The following is a 26,222-nucleotide window of genomic DNA, read 5'->3' as shown; positions in this document are numbered from 1 at the left end:
TCAGGCAGGAGCAGACCCACAGCAACACACGTCCAAAATCCCCACCTTGGGCTGTGTATCTGATGGATACTGAAAAGAGGTCAAGGAGAATAAGCAGAGTTGCACCCTCTTTACTGTCTTCCTGTCATTGACGGCTAGGCCAAGGCAGTCTTGGGATCAGACCCAGGCCTGTAGCCAGGTTGAAATGGATCCGTATGCTCAGTCGTCCCAGAGGTACTGCAATGTTGCACTCAAGCATCATGCCTCTAAAGGGAATATTATCGCCTGGCCAATAATACAATCCTTGGTGTCCAGGAAGGCTTTCTTTAGCAGCAGTATTATTATTCAATTTGTTTACATCCTTGTACACTGCCTCTTTTGATTAAAACAAGGGAGTTTTAATCTAATGAGACCTGTGGGTATATGGCGGTATACAAATTTAATAAATAATATAATGCAGCCACTGTAGTGCACCCACTGGCTTTTAACTGAAGAAAAATCTGAATTTATCAGTTCCTCAGCTTTCAAATACAACTTCAAAAATAAATGAAAGTCTTGCTTCAGCTTCAGCTTCTGAGCAAAGGGGAGATCCCAGTGTCAGACTAGGACCAGGGTTTCAAATCCCTACCTCACAGGGTGGTTGTGAGCATTCAGTGAGGAGGTGGAGAACCACCTTGAGCTCCTCGGACGAAAAAGGTGGGTTTATAATTTAAGTCGATCCATCACAAACTATTAGGCTCTACTGAAAGTCACAATGCAGTGTGCTATTTCTTGAGTTTCACAAAGATCTCAGGCTGGATGTTAAACAGAAATGGTGGTGCAAAGATATTGCTGCTAAAGGGATGTTTGCAATCCTGACAGCTTTAAGATGGTGGTTCGGAAAGAACCTAAAGTAGTTCATTGCCAGAAAAAAGGTTTTTCTGCTTGCATGGAGGCAGGCTAGGACAATGAAGCAAGGCACCCCTCTCCCCTTGGAGAGATGAAAGCCAGCGGTCACTCAGAGCTCCCTCTCTAGCACAAGTCAGAACTCGATCGGCATGCCTAGAGCAGTATCTTAAAATTGAATTAATAGCCCATGAATCTAGGAAGTGTATATTTCGGTTAAGAGACGAAGAAACACTACCGATTTGCATGTCCTCAAACTGCTGGTCAAAGGTTTCTCAGAATTTGGGCCACTCACCTGTTGCCTGCTTTACAGGGTTCGAGAAGGAATAGAATTGTTCCCCCTAAAATTGGTTCTCTTCCCACCCCCATTAGAAAATAACAGGGCAGCTTCTTCTCATATTTATCACAGCCGAATTATAGCCCCCAGGATGTTGTCATGGCAACCATCCGAAGGCAGCAGGGGGAGTTCAGGAGATGGGGTCAGAAACATGGGTTGGCAAAAGGGAGGGGAGGTTTGTTGGCAGCGCGGCGAAAAGATGACTGCAGAGGAGTCGAAGAAGAGCACAAAGCAGTTCAGGAGGAGAAAATGAAGAGGACCAAAGTAGATTCAGCAATTGCGCTGTGGCTGGGTTGTGTAAGTGAGCTTTACCCCCTTCTAAGGCTATCTTTTAAAAACCAGCTTCATCCCACTGGGTTTTATTCAATGTAGCACAAAGCAAAACATTTCTCTTTCTGTGCACAGCAAAGCATTCTCCACCCGCTAAATCTGTTCTGGGGGTTCCTCATTGCTCTGGAGAAGATTTGGGGATGGCACAGGGTTGAAAGCTGCTGAGAAATCAAGCAATCAGCAGCAGGGTTGCATTCTCCATGGCACTCTCCTGAAGACGACCATTCAGGGCAACAAATGCCAATTCTGTCCCAAAATGGCCCAAAATCAGACTAAAATGGGCCAGCTTGGTCAGTTTCTTCCAAGAGCACCTGCAGCTAGACTGCCACTACCCTCTCTAGACCCCAAAACAGGTGTTGTAGTTGTCAATCCATCTGCTTCCATTTCCATTTTTTAATGTCCGTCTGCTTTCATGGAAGTGTTAGCACAATGCAGACCCTCCATGTGTCCCTATTTTTCAGGGATAGTTCTAGATTTACAGAAGCCATCCTCGTTTCTGATTTGATCTCAGAATGTCTCACTTTTCCTTAAGGTATGCCTATTTTCATCAGAGAAATGTTGGAGGGTAGAATAGGACACCACTATTTTCATCGGAGGGTATGGTGCTATGTGACCCCTGAGCCAAGGAGGTAAGTAACTATACAAGCTTTAGAAGACATCTGATGAGAGCCCTGTACAGGGAAGTTTTCAAATATTTAATGATTTATTTTGTTTTGTTATATGTACTGGAACCCACCCAGACTGGATGGGGTAACCCAGTCAGATGGGTGGAGTATAAATATATTATTATGATTATTATTTATTAGATAGAACGTCCCTTTTTTTTTACCTAAGAAATGTTGGAGGGTATAACAATGGAGCTTAGCTTTGACTGGATTGTGCTGTGTGTGTGTCGGTGTGTGTTTTCATACCTAAAACGTAATCCCAGGAGCACCAAATGCTCTGTTATTATCATTATCCTCTGATCACCACTCCAAGAACATAACTGAGCCACAAACAGATTTTGGTGAGTATCCAAGTGCCACTGAAACGGTTGTAGAGCATCATCTGCTGGGTATAATGGAGAAGACATTCATTCCTGCTAACCACCATTCTTCCTTTGCCTCTTGAGGGTGCTTTTTAAAACATTGTGCTCATAGGTACAAGAGTCTCCCTTCTGTTCTGCTCACATTAACTACCTCTAATCAGTTACGTTTAAAGAATAGCAAGACCTCCTGTGGCAGGAGACAAAAGAGGGAATCTGTTGTGGTCAGGTTACTAACACAGAGAAGCCAATATAGAAAAGCAAATTACATCTTGAATGAATGCTTTGTGCAGCAGGTGGAGAACAGCTTTCAGCAACGGGTCCTATGGGAAACGGAAATTCTTGGTATGAAAACTGAGAGTATACAAGAACGTCCCTGTTTTCATCTATGAAATGTTGGAGCGTACGGAGCTTACTCTGGCGATATTATTATTTTTCCCCCAGCATGAATGTCTAGACCTCAGTAAAATCAGTATTTTATTTTTTTAAGGAATACGAAGCAGGCATTCCAACCCAGTTCCTGACTATATGTTCTTTTCAACTCTTATCAACGTAAGCACATCCACTGTGAGATTAAATACTACCTAACAACCAGAATGCTACGAACATGAGTTTGACCAAACTGCAGGAGGCAGCGGAAGACAGGAGTGCCTGGCGTGCTCTGGTCCAGGGGGTCACGAAGAGTCGGACACAACTAAAGGATTAAACAACAACAACAAACAACAACCAGAACAATGCTTGCTGGTGGCACCTTTGCAACCAGGGAGCCAGTGTGGCGTAATGGTTAAGATGTGGGACTAGGACCTGGGAGACCAGAGTTCGAATCCCCTCAGCCATAAAGCTCACTTGGTGACCTTGGGCTAGTCACAATCTCTTAGCCTAACCTATCTTTCACTCCAGAGTTCCAAAAAGACATCTACTTCTGCTTCATTGACTATGCAAAAGCCTTTGACTGTCAACTGCAGCAAACTATGGCAAGTTCTTAAAGAAATGGGAGTGCCTGATCACCTCATCTGTCTCCTGAGAAATCTCTATGTGGGAAATCTTTTAATGAGGGTGAAAGAGGAGAGCGCAAAATATGGTCTGAAGCTCAACATCAAAAAATTGAAGATCATGGCCACTGGTCCCATCACCTCCTGGCAAATAGAAGGGGAAGAAATAGAGGCAGTGAGAGATTTTACTTTCTTGGGCTCCATAATCACTGCAGATGGTGACAGCAGTCACGAAATTAAAAGACGCCTGCTCCTTGGGAGAAAAGCAATGACAAACCTAGACAGCATCTTAAAAAGCAGAGACATCACCTTGCCAACAAAGGTCTGTATAGTTAAAGCCATGGTTTTCCCAGTAGTGATGTATGGAAGTGAGAGCTGGACCATAAAGAAGGCTGATCACCAAAGAATTGATGCTTTTGAATTATGGTGCTGGAAGAGACTTTTGAGAGTCCCATGGACTGCAAGAAGAGCAAACCTATCCATTCTGAAGGAAATCAGCCCTGAGTGCTCACTGGAAGGACAGATTGTGAAGCTGAGGCTCCAAGACTTGGGCCACCTCATGAGAAGAGAAGACTCCTTGGAAAAGACCCCGATGTTGGGAAAGATGGAGGGCACAAGGAGAAGGGGATGACAGAGGATGAGATGGTTGGACAGTGTTCTCGAAGCTACCAGCATGAGTTTGACCAAACTGCGGGAGGCAGTGGAAGACAGGAATGCCTGGCGTGCTCTGGTCCAGGGGGCCACGAAGAGTCGGACACGACTAAATGACTAAACAACAACAAAACAACAAGCTTTCACTCTATTCAGCTCATTGAAATACACATACACACACAATGCCTGTGGCAGCAACTGCCTTCTGAAGGTTCCTCGGGCTGAAGGTTTGGCAGCCCTGGTGAAACCAACCACTCCCTGGTGGCAAACAGTGTCTCCTTCTCCCCTCACAGTTCTTCCTCTGGAAACAGCTCCCTTCTGAAGGCTGCTAGGGCTGGAGGATGGGGCAGGGCAGGTGAGGGAAGCCATTACCTATCTGCTGACCAACAGTGACTCTCTCCCCTCACAGTTCTTCCTCTGGAAACAGCTCAGAACCTCACTGTTTTACCAAAGATTTCACATGCACAGTGCAAACACACACACACACATGCCCAGAACACGCATTACAGATTAAATGCGAAGCTCAAATCTTTTTGAATTTTGCATATTACAGCTTTATAGGGATGTTGAATAACACCATAGCCATGAATCATGAAAGAGAATAATTTGGTTGCTCCTGCTATCTCTCTGCCTCCATTTTATGTCTAGCTGATCCTTTGTCTTCAACATTATCCTGAGCATTCAATGATAGCTCCTTGTACTGAAACCGAACCAAAAGCTGATCCGGCCCAGAATGCTCTTTTCTCAAAGTCAGCAGCTCATTTAAGTTTTCAGCCAGCAATCCCTGCAAGCCTGTGGCTGGTGAGAGATCTGTGCATGCAATGGCATCCTGGATCATTCTAGAAAACATAAAAGTTATGTTTTGGTTGTCTTGGCCCAGTTCTGCCTGCACCGCCTGCTACTTAGGAAAAGAATGGGGTGATGACACATTCTTCTGTTGCCTATTCCTTTCACAAAGAACCCGGTTCGAGAGGTGGAGGCTGCCTCACATTGCCCCGGCAACCCTACAAAGCTAAGTGGAGGGTCTGATTGTTCTGCCTGAGCAGAGTTGTGTTGGTATTTCAAAGTCTCCCTCTCACCCCAAGTGCAGCTGCCAACACACACACCACCCAGCAAAACACACATCTACCTTCTGTTGCCCTCATTTCCATCTCAATAGCTTCCTCTCCTCTGGCCCAGTCTCTATTCAACCTCTTCATGCTTCTTATTCCCCCACCCTGTCCCGAAAGGAGCAGCTGGCCGGCCTGAAATGAAATCCCCTTTTAAAATTCCCTCCCAGCTCTCTTCTGGGCAGTTCATTGGAGTGCAGGCCGGCCTCCTAGAGACCATCACACTCCTCCCTTCAGAAAGACAAATAGGCTTCTGTAGCTGTTCATTGGCTGCCTCTGTTGAGGGCAAAGAGGAGCGAGTAAATAGGATTTGCAGACAATGTGACAGCTGTGCTGGGGATGTCCTATAAATTAAAGGGAGGGCAGAAGGAGGGAAATTTGAAAATATTCTCAGAGAGACAAGATGAGCCTGGAGGCGGCAGATAGCAAAGCTTCATGGACGACGACAGGGGCACCCAGGGGATGCAGCTGGAAGAAACCACACCTGGAACAGCCAAAACGTCTGGTCTACAAAAAGGTACATGCAAAAGGAAAGAGAGCAAGAGAGAAGCTGTGTTGGCAAAGGTCTGGAGGTGGGTTAAGTATGGGCTGACGTGGTTGTAAGGAAGGCAGAGACAGAGGGAGACAGAACTGAGCAACAGGTGCAGTTCTGCAGGATATTCACTGCAATCCCCACTGAAATGAACAGTTGAGAAAGAGCGAGGCTGTGATCTTGTGCATCTCCCATTTACTTCGGTGGGGATTACTTAGGGAAACTTCCCACCCAACTGCGTACCCATGTTAATTAGTGAGAGGGGATTTGGGATGTGATATACAGTGAAATGAAAAAAGAATTCAAATATACATTCCCAAAGAAATGAGAGGCTTTTTTATTAGGGATAATGGGAGATGAATTGAGAAAAGAAGACTGCAAATTATTCTTGTATGCCACGACTGCCGCAAGGATTCTTGTGGCCCAAAAGTGGAAATCCCAAGAGTTACCAGCCCTAATGGAGTGGCAGACGAAATTATTCGAGTATACTGAACTGGCAAAAATGAGTTATAAAATTTGAGACCAAAAAGTGGCAAAGTTTGAAGAGGAGTGGAGTAAATTTGTTGTGTATATACGAAATAACTGTAGAAGTTTAAAAACTGTAGCAGGGCTAACATAAATATTGCGATGTATATAGAATGTAATTAAGAATCTGCAGGAATGGATGTAAATTGGGAAAACCGAAGCAGGGAAGGAGGGAAGTCCGGGCGCGAAATTGCGCAGGGTAAATAAGAAGATAAAAAAGGTTGAATGTTAAAGTTTAACTTTAATTTTGTTTTGTTTTTGAAAATCAATAAAAAAGTAATAAAAAAAATTAGTGAGAGGGGATATTATTTGGATTTTCTGATTCAGGCACTTCAGTGTTTTGGGCCAGCTTTGGTCAACTGCTCCCCCTGTTCCCCAGTTCTTCTCTTCCGCCTTTTGTCCTTGCCCAGCACGACAAACAACTTCCTAGTCAATTCCTCTAGTGATGCAGGAATTCTTCATCTGCAGATCATCAAACCGCTAATGGAGAAGAAGCGAAGGAATCGAATTGCCCAGTCTCTCAACCAACTGAAGGCTCTCTTACTAGGTGGCACCAGCCCAGGTAACAAGGTAAGGAGCCACATTTGGTGTCTCCCCCAGTGGCGTAGCGTGGGGGGTGCAGGGGGGGCCGGCCGCATCGGGCGCAACATCTGGGGGTTAGGGTTAGGGGGCGCAAATCCACGGGTTAGGGGCGCAAATTACTTGCCTTGCCCCGGGTGCTGACAACCCACGCTACGCCACTGGTCTCCCCATAACCCATAACAACACATCCCACTGGGGATGAGAGGGCATCAAGCTTCTGTAGGTATCTAACATGATAAGCTTCAACTTTTAACTTTATTATTATTTATTAAATTTGTATGCCGCTCTATACCTGCATGTCTCAGGGCTATTGCAACATAAAATTAGAAGATAAAAACACAAAATTCATAATAAAACAAACAACACAATAACCCTCCTCCCCAACACATTTAAAAAGGGCATCAGATGTCAATCAGCCAAAGGTCTGGCTAAAGAGGAACCTTTTTGCCTGGAGCCTAAAGGTGTATAATGAAGGTGCCTGGCAAACCTCCCTGGGGCGAACATTTCACAAACGGAGCCACTGCAGAAAAAGCCCTTTCATGTGTTGCCGCCCACAGGACTTCTCATGGAGGAGGCACACGTTGAAGGCAGAGACAGGCGTTGAAGGCGTCTCCACCCCCATCATTCAGCCCCAACACTGAGGTCCAGCGCTGAGGGCCTTCTGGCAGTTCCCTCATTGCGAGAAGTGAGGTTACAGGGAACCAGACAGAGGGCCTTCTCGGTAGTGGTGCCCACCCTGTGGAACGCCCTCCCTTCAGATGTGAAGGAAATAAGCAGCTATCCTATCTTTAAAAGACATCTGAAGTTTTTAATATTTAATCTGAAGTTTTTAATATTTAATGCTGTACTGTTTTTAACACTTGATTGGGAGCTGCCCAGAGTGGCTGGGGAAACTCAGCCAGATGGGCAAGGTATAAATTATTATTATTATTATTATTATTATTATTATTATTATTATTAGGGCCTCAGAAGGTGATTTCAGGGTCTGGGTAGGTTCATATGGGAAGAGGCAGTCCTTGAGGTATTGCAGTCCTGAGCTGTTTAAGGCTTTATAGGTCAAAAACAGTACAGTGGTACCTTGGTTCTCAAATTTAATCTTTTCCGGAAGTCCGTCCCAAAACCAAAGCGTTCCAAAACCAAGGTGTGCTTCCCCATACAAAGTAATGCAAAGCGGATTAATCCATTCCAGACTTTTAAAAACAACCCCTAAAATAGCAATTTAACATGAATTTTACTAACGAGGCCATTGATCCATAAAATGAAAGCAATAATCCATGTGTTGTACTATAAAATAAGCCAGTATTGTAGAGGATAAAAATTTAAAGTAATTGTTTTTCTTACCTGCACTGTTTGGATGGGAGGCTTTTATCCATTTCTGCCGTCACACAATCAACCAGCAGCTGAACTGGGTTCCACACAGTCCCAAAAACAAATTAACCGAGAAAGCCTCAAAAAACAAAAACACAAAATAAATAGCAAAAAGATATTTATTAAGCTTTTACCAAAAACAAGAGTACAAAAATACATGGGGGGGGAAAGAAAATTAAAAATACAACGTACAAAAGACAAAAGGAAAATAAAAAAATTAAAAACAAATCTGTATTTCAAAACTTTAAAATCATTTGCTTGTTTCTTTGACCTCCTCACACCTCCCCTTCTTGTATTCCCATTTACATAATCAAATCAGCAAATCCTTGTCCTCTTTCACTTATCTTAACTCTATATCTTAACCTATTACAACTCTATATTTCCATCCATTATCAATTCATTTTTGCATATTCTTAATAGCTTTGTTGCTAATACCACTTATTTTCAATCCAACATCATTTTAACATTCATTAATTTTATAGTGTTTCTGCAAATAGTCTTTAAATTTCTTCCAGTCCTCTTCCACCAACAAACAAAACAAAAAAGTGCCAAACTTAATCTGTCAAACGGACTTCCGGAATGTTTGAAAACCAAGGCGCAGCTTCTGATTGGTGCAGGCGCATCGGACTTTCGGCTTCCGAGAAACGTTTGGAAACCAGAAGACTTACTTCTGGGTTTTCGGTGTTTGGGAACCAAGGCGTTTGAGAACCAAGGCATTTGAGAACCAAGGAACCACTGTACTTTAAATTGGGCCCAGAAACTAATCGGTAGCCAGTGCAGTCGGACCAGGATCGGTGTAATATGCTCAAACCATCTTGCTCCGGTGAGCAACCTGGACGCTGAATTCTGCGCTAGCTGAAGTTTCCAAACTGTCTTCAGTGGCAGAATAAACTTGTTTCTTCATATTCTCTCCCTCTTTCTCTCAGGATCCCTGAGAAGTATAGTTGTGTAAGCCGAGCTTAAGGATAAGGGAGAATTCTTAGCACTCTCATCAAACTGCAAAGTATTCTTTTAGGGAAGCCAGGAGAGTTAAATTGGTATGACACTGAAAGAGGTTTGTGGTGCAGATATAGGTTCCTCCTATTTCTTCCTGCCAGCAGCACCTACACAAAAAGGATCTTTCTTTCTTTCTTTTGTATTCTGAAGACAATCAATCCCACTGGGTAACATACTGGATATCAGTGCAGCGAAATGCAAAACCCAAAGGCTCACAATTTGAAGCTTGGACTATAGGACACTCTCCCCCAGCGTTCAAATGACAGTTTGGGAGAAAAGTTCCAGTAAAAAAATACAATATGAGTTGCAAGAAAATAGTCTTGTTTCATTCACTTTTGAGACACCACACTAGAAAACTTACATTGAACTACCTTCAAAAAACCTTCAGAACTGTAGTTTCATGGGGTGTGCTGAGAATGTTTTAAACCAGATATCCCTGCCTTCTTATTAGGGATTACCATTCCCATGATGCTTCTGTAGGGGACTGTGAAATTTAAAGTGATTTCAATCTGTGACGCAGATGTCCCTCCAAGTTCACTGAATAATAGTTTCTTCGAATTACCAGCTCTCTTTGTTCAGTTGAGAGTAGTTCCTGTCCATGCCAAATCCTCTTCTTTCTCCTCTTGCAATGCCAACTTCTGCCTGGTTCCAAGCCGGTCTCCAGTTATCCTCTTTTTTTCCCTCCCAAAAGCCTCTTCCTAATTCTCGCATGGACAAGGCAGCTCTTCTAGAAATGACTGTGCAGCGGATTCAAACATTGCAGCTAGCAGGTGAGTTGTGGGTGGGAATGGCTTATTACAATGTACCATACTGAAGATGGATAACATGGAGCGGGTTGGGTGTGATGGTTAGGGTGGAGACCAGGAGTGGATCTACACATAGGAAAAAAACGCTATAAATAAGTCAGAAATTAAATCGTGATAACAAAAGGGGGGAAAATTTGCTCCCCAGCGCCATCTGGTGTTGCATGTTTCTAACACATTCAACACACTTTTTTTGACTAATGTAGCTGAGTCCCAGTGTTCAAATCCCCGCTCAGATATGCAGCTCACTGGGTCACCTTGGGCCAGTCACCATCTCTCAGCCTAACCTGCCTCATAGGATTGAGGGAGAGTCATGAATGCCACTTTGAGTTCATTGGAAGAAAGGTGGAATAGAAATGCCGTAATTATAATATTACAACAATAAAAACAAATGAAGTGCCTCAGAGAGTCGCTTAAGTCACTTGCACAGAATTGATTGAGTTCACTGGGCACATATTACAAAATTTTATCTGGATTGCAGGTGGGCCTGCCAGGAGGTAACTGGAGCAGGATTCAGCTCCTAGATCATTACAGCCTATAATCACAATTGTGTGAATTTCGCTTAAAAGAATTAAAAGTCTGCAGCCAAGCAAGCTGAATTCTGCAGCCTGTATAAATGACGTGAATGGGCAAATCTGCATAATTTCTCTCATTCGGCTCTGTTAAGCTATGCAAGACCAAGTGAAATCTTCAGTCATCCTCTCTGGTTTCTGATACTTCCGCTGGCATTGCCCACATACTTTCATTCAGCCTTTCATCCGTAAGGTCAGGAAGTTGCTGCAAACCAAGACCCAAGGGTACGTACCCAAAGGCAAGATTAGAAGATCAGAAAGGACTGGACAGAGGAGGAATGGCGGAGACTGCCTCCCCAGCCCGAACCTTTCAGAGAAGAGGAAGGCAGTATAGATTTACAACAGTGGTTTGCGGGAGGTCATAGCTCAGAGGCAGAAGAGGGGAAAAGCTGGGAAATAATGGGAGAAGAGGAGAAGGCAGAGCCAAAGCAGCTGGCTGACATGTTATCACTAGAAAGCATTCCAGACCCCCCTTCTCCCAGAACCCGGTGAGCATTGAAAGTAGGAGAGCAAAGGGCTCAGAGGCAAATGACTCTAAGCGGCCATCATCAGGTGGGTGGTGCTGTTGACAACTGAGGAGAGAAGGGGGGGTGGAGATTACTTGGAGTAACGCCATTACTCCAAGAAGTTGCATTTCTAAGCCGCTCTCTGTGAATGTTGAATAAAATACATTGGTAAGAACTCTCCTTCTCTGTCTATTCCTGGCAGCCTACCGTAGGGGGATCAGATTCCCTGATGCCTGACAGAAGGGCATTTTCTCCTTCACTTTTACACTGTGAATCACTGACATACTCACCTCCCAACTGATTGCTGATTTAATGATCAGTTTTGCCCCATCTCCATACCTTAGGCAGGCTGTCTGCTGTTTTCATTGTTTAAGGTGTCACTTGTATCCATTTGAAATTGAATTGGGGGTTAGGCAAAAGCATGGAGGAAAAGGCTGTCAACGACTAGTCACGATGGCTCTGTATGCACTACCTCCTGAACCAGAGGCACCTGCTGGGGGCCGTGAGCAAGAGTGTGAAAACAGACCAGTGGTGTAGCATGGGTTGCCAGCACCTGGGGCTGTGTGGAGTAGGGTGGGTGGAAGGCAGGGAAACGGACGGAGTACGCAATGCACATCCAACTGCCTAATAAGATGGCGGTGCGTGTAGATGCAGCGGCTGGTTGCTCCTCAACTCAGAAGGAAGCTGTACTACCCAGGACAGGATGGGGTTGTGCAGAGTTGTTAAGGCAGCAGAGAGCATTGTTGGCTGCCCACTCTCCACCTTAGAGCAGATTTATGCCACAAGGTGCCATAGAAAGGCACTGGACATAGTAAAAGATCCATCGCATCCTGGTCACTGTCTCTTCGAGCTCCTGCCGTCGGGACGGAGATACAGGACGATGAAGACAAGAACGAGCCGTCTTAAGAAAAGCTTCTTCTCCAGAGCGATCTCGGCCCTGAATGGGAAGCCTGGACTTTGAAAGTCATCTAATCTTCCTTGCTGTATTATACTGTATTGTTTTAATTAGTGTTTTTATAGTTGTTTTGATTTTGTGTGGAGTACCCTACCTGGGTGGATGGAGCAGCCAAGTAATTTTGTTGTCCCCGAGAGGGGACAATGACAATAAAGATATTATTATTATTATTATTATTATTATTATTATTATTATTATTATTATTATTATTATTTATTAATGCTATCCGCGTCACCCAGGAGGCCACAGCCACAGAGATAAGAAAAAACGAGATGCTCTATTGTCTGGAGAGGTCAGTTCCTGGTTCGCATAGAGAATACGTTTTTAATGGAGCCTAGCAATGGAAGTGCTCAGCTGCGTTGAAGCAGCACTAGGTGTTGAAATTTTGCGCCCCCTAACAATTTTGCGCCTAGGACAACCACCCTTGAGCCCCCCTGAACAGAGAAGGGCTTTGCGTCTGATCCAACAAGGCTCTTTTATGTCAGAAGAAATCACACAGCTTATACCCCAGTCCCCTTTCTCCTCACGACATGCAGATGCATACATTTGATGGATGCTTGACTTGCCTCTCCTTTCATCTCTCCTTTGTATCTTCTTTTTCTCCCCACAGTGGCAGAGGACAAGGGCTTTCACACAGGATACTCCTACTGTGCCTCTCTTGTCCAAGCCTTCCTCATTTCAGAGACACAGCGGTATCTGAATGCTGCCACTCAGTCAAGCTCTTCATCCCGACGCCCCTCTGGGACTTCACTGGCAATTTCTCCACCAGCATCTAAGCTGGGAAAGGTCTCCAGCTGGAGTGAAAAGTGCCTGCCTTCCCCTGGCTTTAGACGTTTTGAAAGGTCTGTCCCTTCTGGGATCCTGAACAGAACAGGGTCCCAGGTATTCTGGAGACCCTGGTCTACTTGAACCTCTTTTAACCTATATATAAGGAAATGAGGGCAGAAAGATTCTTGTGTGTACTGGAGCCTCTAATTTATTTGGCTTTGGGGGAATACTTTCAGGAATTTTTGTGTGCCTGTGAAGCTCCATGGAGGAAAGTATTTGTGTCCTTCTTGTTCTGTCCACCTTGTCTTATGATCCATTTCCTGCTGTGTACATAAGTTTTCCCCATGCTGCTTTCTGTGGTTCTACATCACACTGTGCTTGGTGTTGTTCACGTGTATTAAATATAAAAGCTTGAAGAAACGGAAAATTATTTGTAAATAAATGCTTCAAAAATACAGGATGATGTAAGAATTTTCATTAACTATATTGTTTGGCCTTCTCCTAAGAGGGTCAAATGTGCTCTAAATAACTGAAACTGCAAGAATGTCATCTTTTTGGGGAGGAACTTTGTGGTGTGGCATTGATATGGAAAACACCAGTGCTTTACTAATCGTCTGCACTTCATTTGCAACTGGAATATAGTGTTTGTTTTCCACCATTGAGCCCAGAAAACGTTCAAGTTCCCAATATGTATCTCCCAGACAGAGGGATACAAAAATTTGGACAAGCCAGTGATTGCAGAGGGCAGAATAACAGCAGATATGAAGCGCTTGTGCTTTCTGTTTTGTCTGAATCCATGTTACACCCTGTGCTATTGTTAAGGCAGTATCTACCCTGTTAGCTGCCATTCCTTCTTCTGCTAGGAACCATTGAAACTGCAGTTTTGCGAAAAATTATCAGCCCCCCCCCCTTATGTACTGAGTTGAATAGGATCCAAAATGCAGCAGTCTGATTGGTCCTAGAACAATAGGATTCAGAATGCAGCAGTCTGATTGGTCCGCAGGAGCCACCCAATCCAGCTCCAGGTGGAAGTGAATCTGCAGCCTGATTGGCCTACAGGAGAATCCCGGAATTAGCCAATCACGTGCGACCCATTGTGTAAATAATGTATATAAAGCAAATATTGTGAGAAAACTTTGATTCCTCCTCACCACTATGAGCTGAATAAAGAGCATGAAATCCACTCTCGACTCCGAGTATATTTCACCCCCCAAAAAAGAAAACACTACGATTCCCAGGATTCTTGGGGGGGGGGGGATCACACCCTGTTAAACTGGTATAAAACTCGCATAAACTTGTAGTTGTTGTTGGAAATGCTTGTCACTGAGGGAAAGGAGACACTCCAAGATTCTGGCTCACCAGCCAGACATGTATTTCCCCCAAGGAATAGGCTTGGACTGGTGGTCTGGATCTATTAGAACACAATGGCTGCCTCCCAGTCCAGCTCCCTTTGCAGCGGAGGACTAAAGGGAGGCGAGCTGGGAAGCGAGCGGAAGCGCCCTGGCCTAGAGCGGCCGGAAGTGCCTCTGCCGAAAACAGGAAGCTGCTCCTGTTAAGGGCGGAAGCGAAGCCAAGGTGGGCGGAGCCGGCGGGAGGGGAAAGAGCCCGTGCGCTTGGCTGGAACCCAAGATGGCGGCGGGGATGTACCTGGAGCACTACCTAGACAGTAAGAGCGGGCGCGGGGCTCGGGCGGGACGCGGCTGGAGGCAGGCGGCGCAGGCGGCTCCCGGGAGGCGGCAGAGGCCCCGAAAGCCCGCAGTCGGGGGAGGGGGGGGCCGAGGCACCTCATATTCCTACGTGTGGGTCAGTTCACACGTTACGGCAGCAGCCGACCCGGATTCGCCCTGGTTCCTTTTTAACAGGGCGCTGCGGCTTAATCCTTCAGTGTGCTCAGTGGTTCCAGTTCCTTCCCTTCGGGTGCGTTGTCTGTTTGAGTTTAGCCCTCATTCTGTTTTACATTCCCCCCCCCTTAAAAAAAAGGAAGGGTGGAAGAAAGAAACTGCTTGATATTGGCATTGGTGAAATTTAAATGTAATAATGTTTGCCAATTCCACACCGCCTCCCTCCTCTTCCCACATCCACAGTTTGGCTCTGCCCTGGTTAAAATATGGCAGTGCACTCAGATACTGCTGGACACAAACACCCGCTTTACAAAACACACACACACAACAACCATTGTATTGTGCTTTGTTGGTTAATATCTGTGTGCAAGCATGTGCGCAAGCGGCGAATCGCAACACGCGCAGTCGTGGGTTGCGTTCACTTCAGGATGCGAACAGGACTCTGGAACGGATCCCGTTCGCATCCTGAGGTACCACTGTATTGACATGTGTTTTAATCTGTTTTTTAGCTTATTGATTATTTTAAGCATTTTTGAATGTTTAAGATCATTTTACTGATAATGTTATTGTTCTGTTATTTTTAAAAATGCTTTGATGTTTTATTGCGGTCAAGTCTCGTGAAGTAAATAAACAAAATGTGTTTTAAGGTGTACACCTACAAATGTAAAATATGATTGAGGTCAATGTGGGTATCATATGAGTATGCTAGTCAAAGAGCCGAAATTGGCTGCAGCTTCTTTTCAAGTATATGTTTGGTTAGGAAACAATTCAGTTAACATGGAGTTAATGTTGAGTGTACAGTAAAAGACAGTATAAATGAAAGTGTAGGAAAGAAGTAACCCAGGCAGGTCCCCACCAAGCTGATCATCTTCTCCATCTCACACTTGCCTTTTTTTCTCTAGGCATTGAGAATTTGCCCTTTGAGCTGCAGAGAAACTTCCAGCTCATGAGAGACCTGGACCAACGAACAGAAGGTAAGTCTGCAAAACCCCTGCTGATTGAGATTGACTATGTAAGGCTTCCTTGTCACACATTGAAGAACAAATAAACCTGGTGTTCGTATCCCTTTCTGTTTGGTGTCATGCCAGAGTGCTCTGTTATAATGCTGCACCCTACTTTTGCTTCCAGATCTCAAATCAGAGATTGATAAACTAGCCACAGAATATATCAGTAATGCACGGACGTTGTCTTCAGAGGAGAAACTGGGGCTCCTCAAGCAGATCCAAGAGGCCTATGGGAAGTGCAAGGAGTTCGGCGATGACAAAGTGCAGCTTGCAATGCAGACGTATGAGATGGTACGAGGGGGCCTGATTAGGTGGGGCTTTTTGGACAGTCTTTGTGAAGAGCCTTCATCCAAGCAGAATTGTATCTCTTTGGGCAGTTACTTTCTGCTGCCATTCTCTTTGCCTTTGTATAAGTCTTTGCTCTCTTGGTGGTTGGGACATAATACCTCAAAAATAACGCTCTCCCCCTCTTACCGTGTCTGCAGGTAGATAAGCACATCCGGCGACTGGACACGGATCTCGCCCGGTTTGAAGCTGACTTGAAAGAGAAGCAGATAGAGTCAAGTGACTATGACAGCTCATCTAGTAAAGGCAAAAAGAGTGAGTTCTGGTTTCTGTAGAAGTGGCTGACATGAGGGTGGGAGCAGGGGCAAATGAAAGATGTCCAGAAATGGTGATAGTAGAATTTCAGTCTTCAGAGCAAGTTACTATGAAAGAAAGACTGCATCCACCTAAATCTGTTTTGAATTTATAACAACTCTAGAGAGGTACGGAAGAGGAAAAATTACTGAGTATTTCCTTCCATTCTGTTGACTGATTCCATCACCAGATGGAACGCATTGCGTACCATCCACACAGTTGCTGCCTGACTCCATCCAAACTCATAGTGGGGGGGAAATGCTAATACAGTGGTACCTTGGGTTACATACACTTCAGGTTACATACGCTTCAGGTTACAGACTCCGCTAACCCAGAAATAGTACCTCGGGTTAAGAACTTTGCTTCAGGATGAGAATAGAAATCGTGCTTCGGCTGCGCGGCAGCAGGAGGAGGCCCCATTAGTTAAAGTGGTGCTTCAGGTTAAGAACAGTTTCAGGTTGAGAACAGACCTCCAGAATGAATTAAGAACTTAAGCCGAGGTACTACTGTAGGTAGACAAGGGAGAAAATATTTCATAATGGGTGACTTGAAGTACACTTGCATTGGCAGGGTAAATGTACATCTAGGCTGCAGCAAAGAGACATTTTCATACAGTAAGTGACTGTGCCTTAGAACAGTGAAGTCAACGAGCCAACCAGGAGGGAAGACTACCTGTTGCTATCAAATTGAACATATTCGTAAGCGAAAAGTTGCGTCAACGTAGAATTTGATGTTAAAAGAAGACGCTTCTAAAAAAGAAGAAAAAAAGAGGTTTGGTTAAAACAAAGTTAATGAAAAGATGCTGACACCAATTTATTACTTATATGCTGATCATCTGTGCGGCTTCCAACAAATTAAAGCATCAGACACAGTAAAACATCGAACATTAAAAACTTCCCTGTACAGGACTGCCTTCAGATGTCTTTTAAAAGTCAGATAGTTGTTTATTTCCTGGACATTTGATGGGACGGCGTTCCTTAGGGCAGGAGCGACTACCGAGAAGGCCCTCTGCCTGCTTCCCTGTAACCACACTTCTCGCAATGAGAGAACCGCCAGAAGGCCCTCGGAGCTGGACCTCAGTGTCCGGGCTGGACAGTGGGGGTGGAGACGCTCCTTCAGGTATACTGGGCCTGTATAGACCTTGCTCCCACCTTGACCTGCTCTATCCCATCATAGGAAGTAGCAAGTACTGCCAGGAGGTTATTTAAAAAGCATTGTAATAGAAACTCTAATTAAATGTATCCCACAGATTAGGAAAAAATGCACAAATGAACCTGACAGAATGTAATTGTGATTTACTTAATTCAAGGAAGCTATAACAGGCAGGAAGGCTTCCTTTAAAAAAAAGCTATTGCATGTATGTTTTATAGTTATGTAAGTAGCAAGCGAAATTCTGAATATTAAGTGGCATATAAATATCTGAAATAAATAAAGTAGATTCTGCCGCAAACAGATTGGCAAAAATAGCATTAGGAAAACAAAAGATGCTGAGGGAAAATCCACATAGCTTCTGCAAACAGAAGTCCTGCTGTAGCAACGTTTTAGAATTATCCGCTAATGCAACAGTGTCTGGGCACAGAACATAAAACAGCGTAGATGTAAAAAGAGAGTTTTCAAAATAGAAGGAAGCAGTGAGGTATTCTACAGGTCTGCTTTGAGACCTGCACTGTTTGACTTGTTCATAAATTACCGTATCTGAAATCCTTTGTGAACATGAGGGCGAAGCTAACAGATGACACCAAATGATGGGTTCTAAAGAACTTAAAAACCAAAAGGATCTCTCCAGATTGGGCAACAACAAATGCCATTTGAGATTCATTGCAAGTTAGCACAAAATCATGGCCATTGGGGCAGAAAATCTTAGCTACATACACTAATGAAGTCATAACTAGTTGTGACTAACCTGGAAACGGCTCTTAAGACCATGGTGGATAGTGCAATGAAAACATGGGCTCAGTGTAGTGGCAGTGAAAACACCAATTTCTACATTAAGAGTTTTTGCGGGGGATGACTAGTATACCATTTAAAACCAGCTACTAAGCAGCAGTGGGAAATGGCTGTTCTTTTCATGCCAGGCTCTGCCTGTGGATTCCCTGGAGGCATCTGGGCAGCTACCAGGAGAAGCAGGATGCCAGGCTAGGTGCCTCTGTAAGCTGATTCAGCAGGCTTTTTTGTGTGCAGTGAGATTCACATTTGGCTTAATATATTCAGATTGCTAATGCTGTGTTCCAATGCGGGGAGGGGGAGAGATTATAGAGCTCCAAATTGTTTTTTTTCTACAGAGATTTGAAAGCATGCTAGTAGGCCAAATAAGCTCTGTTTGTCCCAAAGAGAGGTACTTGATTTGCCCCCCTTTGTCCGTGTTGTGCGCACAGAAGGCCGGGTCCAGAAAGAGAAGAAAGCAGCCCGTGCTCGCTCCAAGGGGAAGAATTCTGACGAGGAGGCGCCAAAGACAGCCCAAAAGAAGCTGAAATTAGTCCGCACGTGAGTGGGGAGAGGGGACAGGGGACAGGCAGAATGCAGTGATCTTTGTTAGTAGATGTTTCCAGTCTCACCCAATGTCAGCTCTACTCCATTCTAGCACCATCCATGGTCGTTGTTGTGCCCAGAAACTCTGGCAGACTAGGTGGTCAATTTTCCTACTGGTGAGGATTGTGAGAAGTGCCAAGCTGGCAAGTTCTTTATTTCTTAAGGGAAACCAAGGTAGTTGATTCCAAGGGACATGGGTGGTGCTGTGGTCTAAACCACTGAGCCTCTTGGGCTTGCTGATCAGAAGGTCTGCGGTTCAAATCCCCACAATGGAGTGAGCTCCCGTTGCTCTATTCTAGCTCCTGTCGACCTAGCAGTTTGAAAGTACACCAGTGCAAGTAGATAAATAGGTACCGCTGTGGTGGGAAGGTAAATGGCATTTCCGTGTGCTCTGGCTTCCGTCACAGTATTTCATTGTGCCAGAAGCGGTTTAGTCATTATTGCCATATGACCCAGAAAGCTGTCTGTGGACAAACACCGTCTCCCTCGGCCTGAAAGCGAGACGAGCACCGCAATTCCAGAGTCGCCTTTGACTGGACTTAACTGTCATGGGGTCCTTTACCTTTTACCTAGTTTATTTCAGAGTGAGGTGGGGGTGAAGGGAACGTTTTTTGATTGCAGGGGCCTGAGAGAAGTCTCCACTGATGACTTACTAACTCTGCTTTCCGTCCTGAAGCAGCACAGAGTACGGGATGCCTTCGGTTACCTTTGGAAATGTTCACCCCTCTGATGTGCTGGACATGCCTGTGGACCCCAATGAGCCCACCTACTGCCTCTGCCACCAAGTCTCCTATGGGGAGATGATTGGTTGTGACAACCCTGATGTAAGAGACTCTCTTGGGAGTTGAGGGTGTGGGGTGAGAGGGGCTCAGCTCTGGGGCAATGTGGACAGCTGCAGATGCGGGGAATCTAAAGGGCCTTATGACACCATTGTGGAAGTCAGGATTCTGAAACTAGAATATTTTTGTTTATGACCTTAGTACAGATTGGTAACACTGTTTAAAACATAAAATGTTCCTGAATTAGCAAACCACACTTTGGCTTGCTGTTCATCTTGCCTTGTTTCTTCTTTTTCAAGAAGTGAATGCCTATGAAAAAGCTATGGATATGGGGCAGTTGTTTACTGTGTGTTTATGTATTCTTTGAGGGACGCGGGTGGCGCTGTGGATTAAACCACAGAGCCTAGGACTTGCCGATCAGAAGGTCGGCGATTCGAATCCCCGCGACGGGGTGAGCTCCCGTTGTTCGGTCCCTGCTCCTGCCAACCTAGCAGTTCGAAAGCACGTCAAAGTGCAAGTAGATAAATAGGTACCGCTCTGGCAGGAAAGTAAACGGCGTTTCGTGTGCTGCTCTGGTTCGCCAAAGCGCCTTAGTCATGCTGGCCACATGACCCGGAAGCTGTCTGCGGACAAACGCCAGCTCCCTCGGCCTATAGAGCGAGATGAGCGCGCAACCCCAGAGTTGGTCACGACTAGACCTAATGGTCAGGGGTCCCTTTACCTTATGTATTCTTTCCCTCAGGACTCTTGCCAGGCCTCATGCAATAGTGCAGTTTTAGCTGAAGTTCTCTCTTGCCACTGCATAGTGGATAAGGAGTGCATCATGTCTGAGCAGCACAATATGCCTCACTTGCCTCTTCCTATAAAAAGGTTTTCCTGGACTGTTGCCACATTATCTCTGCATTCTTTAGCACTTCTTCAGCCAGTCCTTCAGCTCCCCTCCTCCCCTCCCTAAAGGAGCTGCACATGGAGGGAGCACTAAGTGGAAATGGCTTCTAGTGACCTGGCACCTGCAGTCACTGCCCAACCCGACAGTGTTCCTTTAGGCTTCGCAGCTGCAGTGTCCCTTGAAACACGGAGGCGCTTGCTCTCTGAGCCATCCCCAGCAGTGTTGTCTGTGTTATACTTCCCAAACTTTGTAGCACTCACACCCCCAAATTGAGAAGCTCTGGGTTCACAGGTTCCATCTGCTCAGTGAAAGATTGCATATGTGTAACAAGTGGTAGGAGAAGAATCTGGGAAGAGGATACTGGATTGGAGCCCTGCCCTGTCTCCATTTGAGTTTTTTGTCTTAATTTATCACAGACAGCCATTTGGTGATAACAGACCTACTTCCAGCCTTCTAAATGTTTTCCTGTTTTAATATTCATTTATTTCCACATATTTCCGGGGTCTTCATCTACTAATCAGTTTTAAAAAATAAGTCCAAATGAGCATGTGTGTTAAGGCTTTTGTGTAGTAGTAGTAGTAGTAGTAGTAGTAATAATAATAATAATAATAATAATAATAATAATAATTTATTTATTTATACCCCGCCCTCCCCAGCCAAGACCGGGCTCAGGGCGGCTAACAACCAATAATAAAAACAAGTTGATTAAAATACAATTTAAAAGATTAAGCTACAACATTAAAACATTAGGATGCAGCCTCTTCACAGGAGGAGAAAGGAAAAATAAAGGGGGAGGGAATCAAACTGATTCTAAGCCAAAGGCCAGGCGGAACAACTCTGTCTTACAGGCCCTGCAGAAAAAAATCAGATCCCGCAGGGCCCTGGTCTCATGAGACAGAGCATTCCACCAAGCCGGGGCCAGTGTTGAAAAGGCCCTGGCTCTGGTTGAGGCTAATCTAACTTCCTTAGAGTCCGGGACCTCTAGGGTGTTGCTATATATGGACCTTAAGGTCCTCCGTGGGGCATACCAGGAGAGGCGGTCCCGTAGGTACGAGGGTCCTAGGCCGTGAAGGGTACCGTATTTTTCGCACCATAGGGCGCACCGGACCATAGGGCGCACCCAGTTTTTTGGGGGGGAAATAAAGGGGAAAAAATTATTTCCCCCCCAGGTGCGGGGCTGGGGCGGGGGAAGCTAGAGCTTCCCCCGACCCCAGCCCTCAAACAGGCAGCTCTCCGCAAGCAGCGGGAGCGCTCCCGCTGCTTGCGGAGAGGTCCGCGAAGCCTGGACGCGCTGAGCTCAGCGCGCCCAGGCTTCGGCATGCAGGCACCTCTCCGCAAGCAGCGGGAACGCTCCCGCTGCTTGCGGAGAGGTCCGCGAAGCTTGGATGCGCTGAGCTCAGCGCGCCCAGGCTTCGGCATGCAGGCACCTCTCCGCAAGCAGCGGGAGCGTTCCCGCTGCTTGCGGAGCGCGCCCAGGCTTCGGCATGCAGGCACCTCTCCGCAAGCAGCGGGAGCCCAGCGCTGGGCTCCTGCTGCTTGCGGAGAGGTGTGCGAAGCCTGGAGAGCATGAGGGGTTGGTGCGCACCGACCCCTCTCACTCTCCAGGCTTCAGCGAAAGCCTGCATTCGCACCATAGGACGCACACACATTTCCCCTTCATTTTTGGAGGGGAAAAAGTGCGTCCTATGGTGCGAAAAATACGGTAAGTGAGCAGGATCAATGTATAGCTTTAATTCTTCAGTCTTCATTCCCGGCAAGTTGCGTCTGCACAGGACTCATCTGTTCTTCAGGTAGATATGTATTTAGTTGTGTTAGCTACTGGCCTTTGCAATTTGTGTAGAGTGTCAGAGAAAATTATTAAACTGAATTAAAACACCAGTTATTTGCGTGCAAATGTACAGAATACATACAACACCCCTTAACAGATAAAATATTAAAATTCAATTCAAATTTTAAAATTACACAACTATACAGTTTAAAACTCAGGACGTTGTCGTGGCCTTATTTGAATCATCATCGTTTGTATGCTGCCTTTCCAAAGTTAACTATGCTGAAGAAAGCTTGCAACATGAAAGCTGTGTACATAATTACAGCAATATAACAAAAGTAGTCATGAGCGTAAATAAAAGTATCTCTGTAAGCATACAGAAAAATAAACAATCCCCAAATAAATCATAAGGTTTAACAATAAAGATACAACCCCCCCCCCAATAACAGCAAAATTTATGCATCACCAAAATAAAATCTTGACCCCCAACAAAAAACAACAACACCTAAATAATACTCTACCCCAAGAGTGCTTTGCAGGACTCACAGCAAATATGGTTGGTTGCAGCTGGCTAAATGGCCTCGCTGAGACAGTGTCAGTTCTTTGTTAGGACATAGAAGCTGCACTCGCTGAACTGGTTGACGGATTCTTCAGCAGGGACCATTCCACTTGTGTGTGTATTTCTAATGGGGTGTGTGTGTGTAACATAGCTTCAGAGTACAGGGGGCAGATGAGCCCCATAGAGATAGATAGATGGGTGGTTAAGAAGCTTTGGGAGAGCCAGGAGCAAGGGAGAAGGGATTGTTCATTATGGAGTAGAATTACGTACTGATCCTTTACAAAGAAAGACAGTGATGGCGAACCATAAGAGGGAGGGAAAGGGCTTGAAAGTGAGGCTCTGAGAAACCCCAAACAGTTCTAACATGGAGAAGAGACGGGGGGGTCACTAACTTTAAGCTTTTGTTCTCTTTATACCTTTCCCCAGTGCTCCATTGAATGGTTCCATTTCGCTTGTGTGGGCTTAACAACAAAGCCAAGAGGGAAATGGTAAGTGACTATTTGCTTTCTACAGTCGTACCTCGTGTTGCGTCTGCTTCATGTTGCGCCTTTTCGTGTGACGTCCCGCAACAACCCGGAAGTACCGGAATGGGTTACTTCTGGGTTTCACCGCTCGCGCATGTGTAGAAGCGCTAAATCGCGCCACGCACAAACACGGCACTTCTGGATGCGAACTCTTTGAGTTGTGGATGTGCGTCCAGGACGGATTGTGTCCACAACTCAAGGTTCCACTGTATAGTGCATGGGTAGGCAAACTAAGGCCCGGTGGCCAGATCCGGCCCAATCAGCGTGTTTTCACATGAGTAGAATGTTTGCTTTTATTTAAAATGCATCTCTGGGTTATTGTGGGGCATAGGAATTCGTTCTCCCCCCCAAAGAAAAACACACACACAAATGCTTTAAAGGTTATTCGCAGTGACTTGCAAAAGCTCAGAACCAGAGAGAGGGTTGTTTTTGTTGAAAAGAGGCACCGTATCCAACCTTTAGTTGTACTTATCTTTTGTGGAAAAACCATTTTCTTCCAAATGCTCCATGAAGTCCTGGCAGACTGCTGAAATCCAAATTCTAAAAAACACCTTTACATATTTTTGAAACCTAGGCACAGCATTGAAGGAAATGTATGAATAGGGCCATCCTATGACAAGATGGAAAATCTGAGATGAAAAATCCAGGTGACATCACTAATTAACATAAATTATGCTCTACTGGAAAGTTTTCTTTCACTGGCATTCCTTAAAACAATGTTTTCCCCCAACTTACTACAATTCCCATCATCCCTTACCACTGGTAATGAGAATTGTAGTCCGATGGGTGATGGGAATTGTAGTCCAAAAACAGCTGGAGACCCAAGTTTGGGAAGCACTGCCTTAAAGGAACAGGAGCATCTGAATAAATGCATGGTGGATTGTACCCTGTAGGTCAGACCAGACTGTCTCCTGCTTTTAGTGGCACACAGAATCCAAATGGTTTTCCTACCCTGCCTCCTGATAATGCAATTTTTGTATACAAATTTACTCAGTTTGCATAGCACCTATTATATTGCTTTCTTTTCTGCTTGCAGAATTGGGAATTTCTTAATGCGCAATTCTAGATGCCTTTTCATTCTCAGACACCATTTGTCTTGTGATTGCTGCTTTTGCCTTGTCTCCCTGCTACAGGTTCTGCCCTCGCTGCTCCCAGGAGAGGAAGAAGAAATAAAACCTGCGTGTTCTGAGGTCCAGATGTGGTTACCAGAACACCCACCCCTGCTCCTGGGCTTCAGCACCCTTCTCCCAGTTCCTGGGGTTTCATAGTTAGGGGGTGGGTCTCATCCTGGGTGAGCAGAGCTACCTGCGAATGGTTTGTATCCATATGATGGTTCCTGCGTGTACTGAAACACTCACTGCTTCCCAGTTCCTCTGTGGCAGCAACCCTTGAGGGGGAAGATGGAGTAAGCCTTCTTCATTCTTACAACCTTTTACCCTGAATAGGTTCCAAAGCTTGCATTAGCTCGGAGGAACCCAGACTTGTTGGTGGAAGAAGGAGTGACACCTGAATAACAGAAGAAATGAAACATTTCCTCCAAAAATTTCTCATTTGTGTCCCAGAAGAGGGGCAACCAAGTCAAGCCCCTTGTTCAGTAAGCTGGGTAAGAAGATGGGCCTCTCATGCCTCCCCCCCCCCCACGACATTCCATTTCTCAAAGGGAGCGGAACCATTTAGAGCCAACTGGAATGGGTCTCGTTTTCTTCGTGAGGAGGAGCGCCCCCACCCCTGCCTGCTGAATGAAGTGTTTTGTGGATTTTTAAACGGAGGCCATCCAGAATTCACTCCTCTCTCGGTGGTGCTTGTATTGGGGGAAACCCCGTGTTGTAAAATATGGCATTAAATAAAGTCAATTCAACAAACTTTGTAGTGATTCTCGGTTGTGAGTCGAGGGGTGGGATTCACGGAGCAGGCAAGTCATTGACGGAAGAAGAGGCATCTTCAGCACTTAAGAGCTCTAACTTGCCCGTCTTACCTGCAGTGGTTGTTTCTGATACCTAGTTTTCAATATTGCGATATATCACCAGCTAAGCATCACGATATGCTGATATAGCACAATGTCTGAAATAAGGGCGGAGCACGGTTGCTGCTGCTATTATTTTATATGTAGCTCTCCCATCTTAGTTGCCCCAGCCACTCTGGGTGGCTTCCAGCAAATATAAAAGCATAATAAAATATCAAAAATTAAAAACTTGCATGTACAACTTTGCTGCCTGCTGATGTCTTCTAAAAGTTGCATTTTAATAATGCAAAAAGCTAATACTGTAATTAACGATGGGGAATTCAACTGGTTATAGCAACAGGAGACAGACTTCACAAAAGTGCTTTTAAAAACCTGGGTTTTTATTATTATTTTAAGTATTTGGTAGATTGTTGTTGTTTAGTCGTTTAGTCGTGTCCGACTCTTCGTGACCCCCTGGACCAGAGAACGCCAGGCACCTCTGTCCTCCACTGCCTCCCGCAGTTTGGTCAAACTCATGCTGGTAACCTCGAAAACACTATCCAACCATCTCGTCCTCTGTCGCCCCCTTCTCCTTGTGCCCTCCATCTTTCCCAACATCAGGGTCTATTCCAGGGAGTCTTCTCTTCTCATGAGGTGGCCAAAGTACTGGAGTTTGGTAGATACCTAAAAGATAAATTGGGCACCAGACAAACATCCCAGGAGAGGGATTTTTACAATGGGGTGTCGCGGCCGAAAAAGTGCTTTTCGTGATTCTAAGGGTGAGCCTGATGCATAAGGCAAACGTCCGCAGTGGCGCCACCTGATTTTGGCTTT

At 45.3% G+C, this 26,222-nt stretch overlaps 2 protein-coding genes across 8 annotated transcripts; both read left to right on the top strand.

The window, feature by feature from the left end:
* Nucleotides 1-4,081: 4,081 nt before the first annotated feature.
* On the top strand, nucleotides 4,082-13,357 carry LOC309360195 (transcription factor HES-7.1-like). 3 transcript variants are annotated; one of them, XM_081894842.1, is made up of 4 exons: nucleotides 4,082-5,824; nucleotides 6,833-6,934; nucleotides 10,002-10,080; nucleotides 12,757-13,357. In XM_081894842.1, exons 1-4 carry the CDS (start codon nucleotides 5,711-5,713, stop codon nucleotides 13,053-13,055), a joined length of 594 nt encoding a protein of 197 aa, XP_081750968.1. In that variant the 5' UTR covers nucleotides 4,082-5,710; the 3' UTR covers nucleotides 13,056-13,357. The 3 variants fall into 3 exon arrangements, with proteins under 3 accessions (XP_081750968.1, XP_081750967.1, XP_081750966.1); XM_081894841.1 differs by having other exon boundaries at nucleotides 5,719-5,824; nucleotides 6,744-6,934; XM_081894840.1 differs by having other exon boundaries at nucleotides 5,728-6,934.
* A 1,085-nt stretch (nucleotides 13,358-14,442) lies between these two features.
* ING4 (inhibitor of growth family member 4) lies at nucleotides 14,443-25,308 on the top strand. 5 transcript variants are annotated; one of them, XM_081894823.1, is made up of 8 exons: nucleotides 14,443-14,580; nucleotides 15,658-15,729; nucleotides 15,884-16,050; nucleotides 16,245-16,359; nucleotides 18,777-18,882; nucleotides 19,607-19,751; nucleotides 23,349-23,410; nucleotides 24,580-25,308. In XM_081894823.1, exons 1-8 carry the CDS (start codon nucleotides 14,544-14,546, stop codon nucleotides 24,617-24,619), a joined length of 744 nt encoding a protein of 247 aa, XP_081750949.1. In that variant the 5' UTR covers nucleotides 14,443-14,543; the 3' UTR covers nucleotides 24,620-25,308. The 5 variants fall into 5 exon arrangements, with proteins under 5 accessions (XP_081750949.1, XP_081750948.1, XP_081750947.1 ...); XM_081894822.1 differs by having other exon boundaries at nucleotides 19,604-19,751; XM_081894821.1 differs by having other exon boundaries at nucleotides 18,774-18,882.
* The last annotated feature ends 914 nt before the right edge of the window (nucleotides 25,309-26,222 follow it).

Source organism: Podarcis melisellensis, assembly GCF_964234715.1.
Source record: "Podarcis melisellensis genome assembly, chromosome: 17".
In the NCBI taxonomy this organism is placed as follows: Eukaryota; Metazoa; Chordata; class Lepidosauria; order Squamata; family Lacertidae; genus Podarcis; species Podarcis melisellensis.
This window is presented reverse-complemented; position numbering and strand designations above follow the sequence as displayed.